The sequence below is a fragment of the Papio anubis genome, chromosome 2, assembly GCF_008728515.1.
Source record: "Papio anubis isolate 15944 chromosome 2, Panubis1.0, whole genome shotgun sequence".
Classification (NCBI taxonomy): Eukaryota; Metazoa; Chordata; class Mammalia; order Primates; family Cercopithecidae; genus Papio; species Papio anubis.
Window position 1 is genome coordinate 41461817 of NC_044977.1, and position 13554 is coordinate 41475370.

At 36.0% G+C, this 13554-nt stretch overlaps 1 protein-coding gene across 11 annotated transcripts in view; it reads right to left on the reverse strand.

The window, feature by feature from the left end:
• GOLGB1 (golgin B1) overlaps positions 1 to 13554 on the reverse strand; it is a 90693-nt gene that overhangs the window by 39576 nt on the left and 37563 nt on the right. For 10 of the 11 annotated variants that reach the window (XM_009200087.4, XM_009200086.4, XM_009200084.4 and 7 more), the window contains 2 exons: positions 3048 to 3162; positions 367 to 440 (listed from right to left, as the gene is read on the reverse strand). In XM_009200087.4, coding sequence (XP_009198351.2) covers positions 367 to 440; positions 3048 to 3162 — 189 coding nt within the window. Of the gene's footprint in view, positions 1 to 366; positions 441 to 3047; positions 3163 to 13554 lie in introns of those variants that run through there. The other variant, XM_021934098.2, reaches the window with a different exon arrangement.

Sequence of the window (13554 nt, forward strand, 5' to 3'; positions counted from 1 at the left end):
AAGATCCCTTTTTATTTAATCTTAGTAAAACTGTGCCAATCTTATCTCATCTCTTCACTGAGAAACTCTTCTGAGATGAACAAAGAAGTTGAGACAGATGATAACCCAGTATAAAAAAAATGGGTTATCAAATCCCAAATTAGTAGCTACTATATTTGTGTTGCTTTAGGACAATGAATTCTAATATTCAGAAACAAGTAACAATAAATGAGATATAATAACCATTATGAATCTCTTTAATAGGTCTTACACTATAGGTAATGTACTTCTCTGACAACACTAGAAAATTATAGACGTGTTTTCATATGAAGCTACCTTCTCTTAATCTAGTTCATGTTCTGATTATATTAAGAACATATCACTTACCTCACTGACTTCTCTATCTGCTTCCCCAATTCTATTCTGAGCCTCCAGAAGAGTAATCTGAGAAGATAGTTTTTCTGAAAGTCACAAAATAAATATCTTTAGAAGATATATATGGAGTGTATGAACAAACAGGATTGCATGTGAAGCTATCTGAAATGCATGAAATAATTTTTTTACAAAATAAAATAGTTTGGGAGAGGAAAAAGCCTCATTAAAATAAAGAAGTGGCAAGAGGATATGATTACATGAGATATAAGATAGAACAGTACTAGGTGATGATAGTGATACTGAATGAAGTATACTAAATAGTGGAAGGTTTGAAAGGAGAAGGATGCCAGGGTGCAGGACATAGAGCAGCAGCTATTTCTGTGGCATAATCCAGAACTTCTAGGACAATATATATAATTTATCTATAATCCTACCATGTTTGTAATATATATTTGGCATTAATATAGCACTTACAGAGTTCTTCAATGTTCATAAAGATATCAAATTTTAGCACGAAAAGGGAGCTATCCTATCTCCTCAATGATCATATAAGGAAACAAAGAAATGACATGACCCGAAAGATTATGCAGCTAGTTCAGGGAGCTGGGATTAGAATCCAAGTCTTTGGAGTTTTAACCCAAGTTCTGTTACAATGTGTATATATTGAGCATCGATATCAATATCCTCAAGAAGCTTATATTCTTTCTGAGAAGATAAAACAGATATACCAAAGGAAAAATATATATATATATATATTTTTTATACTGTATCCAAATGTCTTAATGTGACCTACAGGAACCCTTATGCTTTGACCCTACTAATTCTGCAACCTCCTCTTCTTGTATTGCACCCTTTTTGTTCACTCTGCTCCAAAAACACTGGCCTGTTTTCTCTTCTGCAAACTTATCAAGTTCATTCATACCTGAGGACATCTGTACTGCTTTTTTCTCTGCCTGGAATGCTCTTTGCTTAGCCTCTTTGCATGGCTGTCCCCTTTTCATCATTCAGGTTTAAAGTCCTCAGAAAGGCCTACTCTCACTACTCCAATCCTGCGTTCCTCTTCTCCAAGGCATACTTGAAATACCCTGTTTTATTTTTAGCCTAATACTTATCATTCTCTGAAACTTTCTTATATGTATAAACAGGTTTGCAGTCTGTCTTCCCCTCCAATATGATCATAGCTATATCCCCAGGAACGACAATAGTGCCTGGCACATAGGAAAGGCACCATAGATGAGACAAGTGAATTCAAGACACTATATAATATGTTCAGACACTTCACAAGATTACTTGAAAAAGAGGTACAGTGGTAGAAATGTCAGTGCAAAAGGTGAGTTGAAAAGAACATGACATACAAGGTAAAAGTAATCTGTGAGGCCAGACACAAAAACCAATATAGAAAACCTTAAGGTCAGTGATCCCTGCAGGAAAGAGCAAAGGAATGGAACCCATATAATACCTCCAAACCATGTGAAACCACATGGACAGGATACAGATTGTTTGCAAAACTGCAAAATAAGCATCATGGATAAGGTCTCAAAGAAGTGCTCTGAATGGGTTAAATAATGAGCTGAATTCGTGGTGTTCTTTACTTATTAGAAATAGTGGGAATCATCTGATACAAGTGTATAAGCTTCCATTTAGATCTAAGTGGAAAACTGTAAAATGGTTACGTTACAGATACTGGCTCTAGAGTTTAATAAAAGTTTTACAACCTTTACTTGCTATTCATTCTCACTCCTAAATGATAAAGTGTAGTACTCAGCTAATCCAAGATGAATTAGATCAACAAAGCATTAACGATACGCTACTAAATCCATAAAGTCTACATGAAGCATATGATAAGTGGAAGGAGACACATCTTCATTCTCACTAACTGTTCACACACAATCCAATAGGATAAAATGCTAAGTTCAGTTCAATCCAACAAAACTTTATTCAGTATCCATTATTTGCCAGGTAGTATACTTGTTTTGGGTAAAGCAAAGATAGAAAAAAAAAAAATGGCCCCTGCCCTTGAAGAGCTTATAAACTTTAAGAGCTTATAGTAAAAAAGACAAACATATAAACAGATCATTTTAATACAATGTTAAAAGTATAAAAGGATACTATGGAAGCACACAAAAAATCATTTAACCCAACTTTTGGGGATCAGTACCAAATTCCTGAAAAAGATAATATACTAGTCAAGGCCTGAGAGATGAGTAAGAATCATCCAGACTAAAGGAAAGGAGCAGGATTCTAAGTAGGGTACAGCACAAGCATAAACCACTCACTCACAACATAGTTTCTACCTTTAAACGTTTATACTGATCTCTGTTACCTCATCCCACAAATTTACTACCAGAATGTCCTTTCTTTCTTCATTTTACCTATTTTAAAAATCATCTTACTAAGGTCCTGTTCAAGCCATACTTCCTATAGGATACAATGACCATTCCAAAATGATTATGAGTTACAAAGAAATCCTGCAGCATGTATAGTCCATAATGCAAAATGTTATGTAAACACTGATACTATGCTCTAATTGTTTAATGTGTATTAATTTTATCTTTCATAGTTACCAGCTCTATTATCTAAATCTTTATTATCATGGAATCAGAGAATTCTACATGTTACACATAAATAATGATAAAAGTAGAGGTACTTGTGGGATAAGAAGACAGAGAATTATGGTTTTCTTTTATACATACCATTCTCAGCTTTCAGCTCCTCCAGCTCTATAGAACTAAGAAGCAAGGCTCCCTTTTCATTCTCTAGTTCTACCACTCTCTTCTGCAAAGAAGCAATATTCTCCTCAGTGACTGCCTAAATTGTAGAAAGACAACAAATTAATGATTCTCCAGTAGAAAATTCTCACACTAATGCCCAGATAGCCTCTAGCATTTTTGTCTTCTAAAAGTTCTCCAGCCATGAAAATACTTTAAAAATAACATCTACTTATCTGCCTAGGTAATCTTTGAAGAAAAGTGTTTTATCTAAAGATTTAGAAAAAGAAATAAAATATTTCACACAAATATCAAGTTCATTGGCTTTTAAATTTAAGATTGAAGCCTGGAATACAAAGATAGAAATTCCAAGTCTATAGCATAAGAAAGAACATTTTCAGGTTCACAAACAAATAATATTAAAAGATTAGATTAATGCCACCAAGTAACATGGTCTCTCTCCTGAAGGAAAATGAACATGAGGAGAGGTTCCACAAAGAGGAATAGAGGCAAAGGAATATGTACCTCTTAAGAAAGGAAGAATATCTATAATTTTTTTCCAAGTATAATAAAAATTCCCTTGCCTTAATTTATACATCCAGAATTTTTGGTCCTAAGGATAGGCATATATCTAATTATGCCACATCTTTAGTTTTATGTCTTTACATATTTTTTTATTCTCCATGGGTATTATTCTATACAATTTTCATACAATTGTAGAATTTTTAAGCCATGAGGGTCTTCACAGCATACTTGACCCCAAAATCTTCATCCGATGTTTAAAATAAATAGCAAGGGATGAATTTAGGGTTTTTATGGCTTTTATTTTGAGGGAAGTTCCCAGTTTACAGTACACAGGGCAAGTAAAACTCTTAATAGAATAGCCACAGATATTTCTGGCTTGAAGAATGAGAAGAAAGAGTTTGGGACAAACATAGCTGCTAGGAAGTGAGGAGGGAGATCAGAGAGAAGAAAAAGAGTTAGGAAGGAGGAGCCCTGAATTCTGTGTATAAACTTAGCTGAAATTGCCGGCTGAACAATGGCACTATGTATTTGTTGAACTGACTTAAAGCAGCCCAGCTAAGGCAAAAATAACTGAACGGAGTTTTGATGCCTCTCTGTCATAGGCCAGAGTTTGGGGTTTGAGTCCAACTTACTGTCTGATAAAAAGTAACTAAAATTTTAGAAATAATAAAATAGAATCTTGAGAACAAAACACAACATCTGGAATTCAAAACAAAACCATTCACACATAAAGAAACAGGAAAGTGTGACCCATTCTCAAGGAAAAAAATGTAATCAACAGATTCTAGCTATAAAACGATGCAGATTTTGTAAGTAGCAAACAAGAATTTTAATAAAGAAGCTATTTTATCTGTGCTTAGGACATAAATGAATATGCTCATAATGAATAAGAAGAAAGGAAATCTTAGTACGAACAAAGAAAATGTAACAATGAACCAGTTTGAAATTCTATAACTAATAAACATAATACCTGAAATGAAAATTTCGATAGGCTTAATAGAATAGAGACAACAGAAGAAAGTCTTGGTGAACTTGAAGATAATAAATCAACAGAAATTATCCAACCTGAAGACGGAAGAATTAAAAAAAAAAATGAATACAACCTCAGGGACACGTGGGACAATATTAAAAGGTTCAATATACGTGTAATTGGAGTACCAGAAGAGACGAGGGGCAGAATAGGAAGAAAAAATATTTTAAGAAACAGAGATATAGACCAATGGAACAGAACAGAGTCCTCAGAAATAATACCACACATCTACAGCCATCTGATCTTTGACAAACCTGACAAAAACAAGAAATGGGGAAAGGATTCCCTATTTAATAAATGGTGCTGGGAAAATTGGCTAGCCATAAGTAGAAAGCTGAAACTGGATCCTTTCCTTACTCCTTATACGAAAATTAATTCAAGATGGATTAGAGACTTAAATGTTAGACCTAATACCATAAAAACCCTAGAGGAAAACCTAGGTAGTACCATTCAGGACATAGGCATGGGCAAAGACTTCATGTCTAAAACACCAAAAGCAATGGCAGCAAAAGCCAAAATTGACAAATGGGATCTAATTAAACTAAAGAGCTTCTGCACAGCAAAAGAAACTACCATCAGAGTGAACAGGCAACCTACAGAATGGGAGAAAATTTTTGCAATCTACTCATCTGACAAAGGGCTAATATCCAGAACCTACAAAGAACTCAAACAAATTTACAAGAAAAAAACAAACAACCCCATCAAAAAGTGGGCAAAGGATATGAACAGACATTTCTCAAAAGAAGACATTCATACAGCCAACAGACACATGAAAAAATGCTCGTCATCCCTGACCATCAGAGAAATGCAAATCAAAACCACAATGAGATACCATCTCACACCAGTTAGAATGGCGATCATTAAAAAGTCAGGAAACAACAGGTGCTGGAGAGGATGTGGAGAAATACGAACACTTTTACACTGTTGGTGGGATTGTAAACTAGTTCAACCATTATGGAAAACAGTATGGCGATTCCTCAAGGATCTAGAACTAGATGTACCATATGACCCAGCCATCCCATTACTGGGGATATACCCAAAGGATTATAAATCATGCTGCTATAAAGACACATGCACACGTATGTTTATTGCAGCACTATTCACAATAGCAAAGACTTGGAATCAACCCAAATGTCCATCAATGACAGACTGGATTAAGAAAATGTGGCACATATACACCATGGAATACTATGCAGCCATAAAAAAGGATGAGTTTGTGTCCTTTGTAGGGACATGGATGCAGCTGGAAACCATCATTCTTAGCAAACTATCATGAGAACAGAAAACCAAACACCGCATGTTCTCACTCATAGGTGGGAACTGAACAATGAGATCACTTGGACTCGGGAAGGGGAACATCACACACCGGGGCCTATCATGGGGAGGGGGGAGGGGGGAGGGATTGCATTGGGAGTTATACCTGATGTAAATGACGAGTTGATGGGTGCTGACGAGTTGATGGGTGCAGCACAGCAACATGGCACAAGTATACATATGTAACAAACCTGCACGTTATGCACATGTACCCTAGAACTTAAAGTATAATAATAATAAAAAATTAAAAAAAATAAAAAAAATAAAAACTAGCTAAACAAACAAAAAAAAAGAAATGGTCAAAAATTTCTCAAATGTAAGGTTATATATGTAAGAAACTCAACAAAAGCAAGCAAGAGAATGACAAAGAAAACTATAACTAAGTACATCACAGACAAGGATAAAAGGAAAGTCTAAAATCTCCATAGGCAAATGATACTTTACATACAGAGGAACAACAATTTGAATGAATACTGACCAATTTTTAGGGAAAAAATATAGGCCAGAAGAGGGAAACACCTTCTTTAAAGTACTGAAAGAAAGGCTGGATGTGGTAGCTCACGCCTATAAGGCTGGATGCAGTGGCTCACACCTATAATCCCAGCACTTTGGGAGGCCGAGGCGGGTGGATCACCTGAGGTCGAGAGTTCAAGACCAGCTTGACCAACATGGAGAAACTCTGTCTCTGCTAAAGTACAAAATTAGCCAGGCGTGGTTACTCATGCCTGTAATCTCAGCTACTCGGGAGACTGAGGCAGGAGAATCGCTTGAACCCAGGAGGCACAGGTAGCGGTAAGCCGAGATCGTGCCATTGCAGTCCCGCCTGGGTGACAAAAACGAAACTCTGTCTCAAAAAAAAAAAAAAAAAGTTCTGAAAGAAAAATTGTCTATCCAGAATTATAATATCCAGTAACAAATATCATTCAAGAGTAAAAGTAAAATAAAGACATTTTTAGACAAGAAAAAAACTAAGAAAAATTTTTCACAGACAGACCTATACTATAATATTATGGGTTGTTGTAGAGGCTGAAGAAAATGGTATCAAATAGATATCTGATCATCAGAGAGGAAAGGGCATTACAAATGGTAAATATGTGGATAAATGTTAAGGTCAATATTTTCCCCTTAATGTCTTTCAAATCTATATAACCGTTTTAAGCACAAATATTAAAATTGTGTGCTGAGGCTTATCACTTTTGTTAATATAATACATACAACAACTGTGGCATAAGGAATAGGGTAAGGGTATATGATTATAAAGATTCTACCTTTTAAGTGAAGTAGTACAGTATGAACTCTAAGAAGACTGAAAAGGATATATGTTGTACTTCCTAGAGCAACCACTTAAAAAACTTTCGTAAAAAGATATAGCTCAATACCCAATAGAGGAGTTTTGCTTCTGCTGAAGACTGAGTAACATGGAACGGATTTAACCTCCTACCTGAAATAGTAATAACCAAAACCAGACAAAATAATAAAATAATCATTTTCAGAATACTGGATATCAAGCAACAAAGGATAATTATCTCTGAAAGAGGCAGAAAACAAATAAAGTGATCCCTAAAGCTGACCAAGCTTCATGACTTAAGAGAGTTTTCAGCTTGTGATCCAAGAAGGGGGAAACATAGACTGAGCCTGGTAGACTCCCTAAGTTCATGAGACAGAGCTGACAGTCCAGAAAGAGCAAGATAGCTGCAGTTCACAGAACAGAATACCAGATGGGAAAAAGTCACATGCGGAGAAAACTCTGCAGATCTGCAAAGGGACTGAACAAGTGTTCAGTGAAGTACAGAGCAGCACATGAATGTGAGGAAAGCATCCAAGGCTACCTGAACTACCCCTACCTATCTGAAGAGATTAAAGAATAGCACCTGGTGCTCACACAAAACCCGGAAGAGTGTCAGTTATATAGCCAACTGTGAAAAAACACTTCTCAGGGCATTGAGTAGGATACTCAGCAAGGTCTTGCCTCAGGAGTAAGGAATGACTGAGCACTGATTCGAACCCTCCTAACAAATCAAAGCAGCAAGATCTGAAAGGACCAAGTTTTTTTCAAAGAATTTAACTGAATCCCATAAAAAAAGCTCCAAAATATGTTAACAAAACAAAGATAGAAACAAAGGAGAATCACTTGAACCCGGGAGGCAGAGATTGCAGGTTTTGACTAATTTGACTAATTCATGGCAGAAAATCTTCCAAAACTATAAACACAGAGATTGAAAAAGCTCAATGAACCCCAATCACAAGAAACATGCTATGTCAAGGCACACCATAATTCAAGTGCTCAAAAACAGTGGTAAAATCCTAAAAGCAGGCAGGAAAAAACAGAAAGAGAGAAGCATGACAGATTTCTTATCAAAAACAAAATGCAAGGGCCAGATGCAGTGGTTCATACCTGTAATCCCAGCACTTTGGGAGGCTGAGGGGGGTGGATTGCTTGAGACCAGAGTTCGAGACTAGCCTGGCCAACATGGCAAAACCCCATCTCTACTAAAAATACAAAATTAGCCAAGCATGGTGGCTGGTGCCTGTAATCCAAGCTACTCGGGAGGCTGAGGCAGGAGAATCACTTGAACCCGGGAGGCGGAGGCTGCAGTGAGCCGAGATTGCGCCATTGCACTCCAGCCTGGTAACAAAGCGAGACTCCGTCTCAAAAACAAACAAACAAACAAACAAACAAAAAAACCATGACCAGCAGACTTGCACACACATCCATGTGCATGCATACACAAAAATTAAAAGAAGTCCTTCAGAGCCAGGTCCAGTAGCTCACACCTGTAATCCCAGCACTTTGGGAGGCCAAGGCAGGATCATTTGAGCTCAGGAGGTTAAAACCAGCCATCCTAGGTAACTTAGCAAGACCTCATCTCTACTAAAAGTAAAAAAAAAAAAAAGTTATCTGGGTATCATGGTGCATGCCTGTAGTCGCAGTTACTCTGGAGGCCAATGTGGAAGAATCACTTGAGCCCAGGAGGATGAGGCTGCAGTAAGCCATGATCATGCCACTGCACTCCGGCCTGGGCGACAAAGTGAGAATCTGTCTCCATTAAAAAAAAAAAAAAAGTCCGTCAGAGAGAAGAAAAATGACACCAGATGGAAATATGAAGCCAGGGTTTGGCAAACTTTGGAGGTCCGCATAAACAAAGTTTTATTGGAACATAACCACAACCATTTGTTTCCCTTTGCTCTATGTCTATTCTTGCTGTACAATGGCAGAGTTGAGTACATGCAACAATGACTATCTGACCCACAAAGCCTAAAATATTTACTATACATAAAAGGATTGGCAATCTCTGATCTACCACCAAAGAATGAAAAGTACCAGAAATGGTAACTGCAATGGTAGTTAAGATTTATTTTCTTATTTTAATCTCCTTAAAACATAAACGTAAATGCTTTATATGTATTAGCCAAAAACTGTCCACAACCCAAATTATCCATCAATGAGTCAATGGTACACAAATTGTGCTGTTTACAACATACTCAACAATACAGTGGAATGAATTATTACTAAACAGACATTAGGATGAATCTCAAGTATGCTGAGTACAATAAGCCAACAAAAAAGTGTATATACAACTTATATAAAATTTTTAAAAAATCTGTAATGACAGAAAGCAGATCAGTGTTTGTCTAGTAGGGAAAGATGTGAGGGAAAAGATTAAAAGAGGACATGAGAAAACTTCTAGAGATGATGAATATGTTCATTTTCTTGATAGTAGTGATGGTTTTACATGTTATCAAATTGTGCTGGGTGCTGTGGCTTAAACACCTGTAATCCCAACACTTTGGGAGACAAAAGCAGGAGGATCACTTGAGCCCAGGAGTTAGTTTGAGGCCAGCCTGGGCAACACAGTGAGACAAAAAAAAAATTGGCCAGACATGGTGGCACATGCCTATAGTCCCAGCTATTCAAAAGGCTGAGGTGAGAGGATTGCTTGAGCCCAGGAAGTTAAGGCTGTAGTGAGCTCTGATCACGTGACTGCACTCCAGCCTGGGTGAGAGTACAAGACCCTGTTTCAAAAAACAAATGAAGAAACAAACAAAACCCTCTTTAAACTGTATACTTTAAACGTGTACACATTACTGTATGTTAAGTATAACTTTAATAGAGCTGTTTAAAAGAAAAAGTTGTCAATCAATAAATGAAAATTAAATTCAAGAAACTTCTAATTATCAAATAGAAGGCAGGAAAAAAGAAGGGAAAACAGAGGGAAAAAAACAGAAAGCAAAATGGTAGACCTAAATCCAATCACATCAATAATTACATTAAAAGGACTAAGCACTCCAATTACAAAGAAGAGAAGAAATTAAAAAGTATAACCCAACTATATGTTGCCTTCAAGACATTCACTTTAAAGAAAGACATAAGTTAAAAGTAAAAGGACAGAAAAGAATATACCATTCAAGCAATAAACATAACACTGAATACTTTTATTAATGCCAGATACAGAGAAATGCAAATAAAGAAGTATTACTAGAGATAGAGTAACATTTTGTAAGTGAAAAAAGGAACATTTTATCTGAAAGATAAATGTGTATGTACTAATAACAGAGATTCCAATTACCAAGAGGCAAAAAATGACTACATTAAAAGGAGAAACAGACAATTCCACAGTCGTAGTTGGAGATTTCAACCCCCTCTCAGCAAATGTTTCAATAACCAGACAAAAATCAAAGACAAATATAACCTGGACAATACTATGATCTAAGTGCTATTTGTAGAACATTAAATCCAATTACTACAGAATACACACTATTTACAAGTATACAAAGTATGTTCACCAAGACACCATATGCTGCATCATAAAATAGGTCTCAATAAATTTCAAAGGATTGAAGTCATATAAAACATATTCTCTGATCATAATGAAATTATATTAGAAATCAGTAAAATATATAGAAATAAAACCAAATAGCTGGATATTCTACAACAACATGTTTATTTAGAACACACTTCTAAACAATCCATGGTCAATGAAAAAACCACAGAGAAACTCAGAAAAATCTTCAAAAACTGAAATGATTAAAAAACCACAACATAACAAGCTGTGCTTAGAGGGAACTGTGTTAACTTTAAATGTTCATATGAGAAAAGAAGACCTGAAATCTTTGATAAAAAGTTTCACCTTAAGAAGCTATAAAAAGAAGAGCAAAGTAAATCCAAGTAGAAAGAAACACTAAAGAGTAGAAATCAATGAAAATGAAAATAATCAGCAATAGAGAAAATTAACAAGGCCAAAAGTGGCTCTTTGAAAAGATTGGGGAAAAAAGTTGAATAAATTCTAGGTAGACTGATAAAGAAAATGAAGCACAAATTAACAACAGCAGGGATCAGAGCTTACAGGCATTAAAAGGATAAAAAGTAAATACTGTAACCAACATTATGACAAAAACAGAACATCTTCAATGAAATGGACAAAACCCCAGGGGGGAAAAAAAAAAAAAAGCCCAAACAAACCAAAACTGGCACAGAGTGAAAAAAAAAACAACAACTTATTATTAGCCTTATATCTGTAAAGGAAATTCAATTCATTATCAGAAACCTTCCGAAAACTCCAGACTCAGATGGTTTCATTGGTAAATTCCTTTTTTTTTTTTTTTGAGACGGAGTTTTGCTCTTGTCACCCAGGTTGGAATGCAATGGCGAGATCTCGGCTCACTACAACCTCCGCCTCCCGGGCTCAAGTGATTCTCCTGCCTCAGCTTCCCGAGGAGATGGGATTACAGGCATCTGCCACCATGCCCAGCTAATTTTTTTTGTATTTTTAGTAGAGATGGGGTTTCACCATGTTGGCCAGGCTGGTCTTGAACTCCTGACCTCAGGTGATCCGCCCACCTTGGCCTCCCAAAGTGCTGGGATTACAGGCGGTAATGCACCTAGCGGTAAATTCTTTTTTAAAAAAGTATTTAAAAATTATTTTCAAAAACTGAAATAATACCAATCACATACAAACTCTCATAAAATAGAAAGAAAGGAAACACTCACAGAAAATAGAAAAGGGAACATATTATGAGGCTGCCATACCCTTAATACCAAAACCTGATATATTATAAAACAAGAAAACCATAGACTAATATCCTCCATAAATATGAACACAAAAATCCTTCACAAAATGTTAGCAAATCAAATTCAGTAATATAGAAAAAGGATAATACAGTTGACTCTTGAACATGTGTTTGAACTACATGAGTTCACTTATATGCAGATTTTTTTCAACAAATATATTGGGGTTGGGTGTGGTGGCTTATGCCTATAATTCTAGCATTTTGGGAGGCCAAGGGAGGAGGACTGCTTGAGTCCAGAAGTTCTAGACCAGCCTCGGCAACATGACAAAATTCCATTTCCACCAATAAATAAACAAACACACACACACAAATAGCTGGGCATGGTGGCATGTGCCTGTAGTCCCAGCTACTTAGGGGGCTGAGGTGGGAGGATCACTTAAGCCCAGGAGGTTGACGCTGCAGTGAGCTGTCATCGCACCACTACACTCCAGCCTGGGCGATGGAGTGACTCTGTCTCAAAAGAAAGAAATAAATAAAATTTTAAAAAAACAAAAACAAAAACAAAACTGGTCAGGCGCAGTGGCTCACGCCTGTAATGGGAGGCCAAGGCGGGTAGATCACCAACGGTTAAGAGGTATGGTTAGGAGTTTCAGACCAGCCTGGCCAACACGGCAAAACCCCGTCTCTACTAAAAATAACAAAAATTAGCCGGGTGTGGTGGTGGGCACCTGTAGTCCCAACTACTTGAGAGGCTGAGGCAGGAGAATTGCTTGAACCTGGGAGATGGAGGTCGCAGTGAGCTGAGATCACACCACTGCACTCCAGCCTGGGCAACAGTGAAACTCCATCTCAAAAAAATAAATAAATAAATAGAAAAATTTTTAGGAGGTTTGCTACAACTTGACATTTGTTATTACTCATAGAAGAACCACATAGCCTAGAAATATTAAAAAAAAAAAAAAAAAAAGAAAGTTTATTTTAAAAAAATTAAGAAAAAATTAAGAAATAGCAAAAAAACTAAGAAAATTTCCTCTACAAGATTGAGGATGATCTGATAGAGGAAATTCCTTAAAAACCTAAAACTGTATCACAGCCAATGGCAAATTATGGAACACTTTCTGCTTAGATTAGAAACAATCCAAGAAGGTCAAGTCTCACCACTTCTATTAAACAGTGTACTGGAGGAATAAAAATTAGAAAGAAATGAAATTTGTCTTTATTTTCAGATGACATGATTGCTTACATAGAAAATCCTAGAGAATCTACAAAAAGAGACTAAAACCAATAAAATTAATTTGTTTATCAAGGTCACAGAATATAAGCTTAATAAAATTCAGTTGTATACTTACATATTAGCATACATTGGAAAATGAAATAAAAATAATTCCATCTATAATAATATCAAAAATATTAACTACTTCAGAATAAATGTTATAATGTGCACAGTTTCTCCAATGAAAACTAAAAAACACTGCTGAAAGAAATTAAAGATCTGAATAAATGTAAGTACACACTATATTCGTAGATTTAAAAGTTTAGTAAAGATGTCAATTCTCCTTAAATTGATCAATAGATTCCACACAATACCCACTCAAAATCTCATCTGTCTTTTTT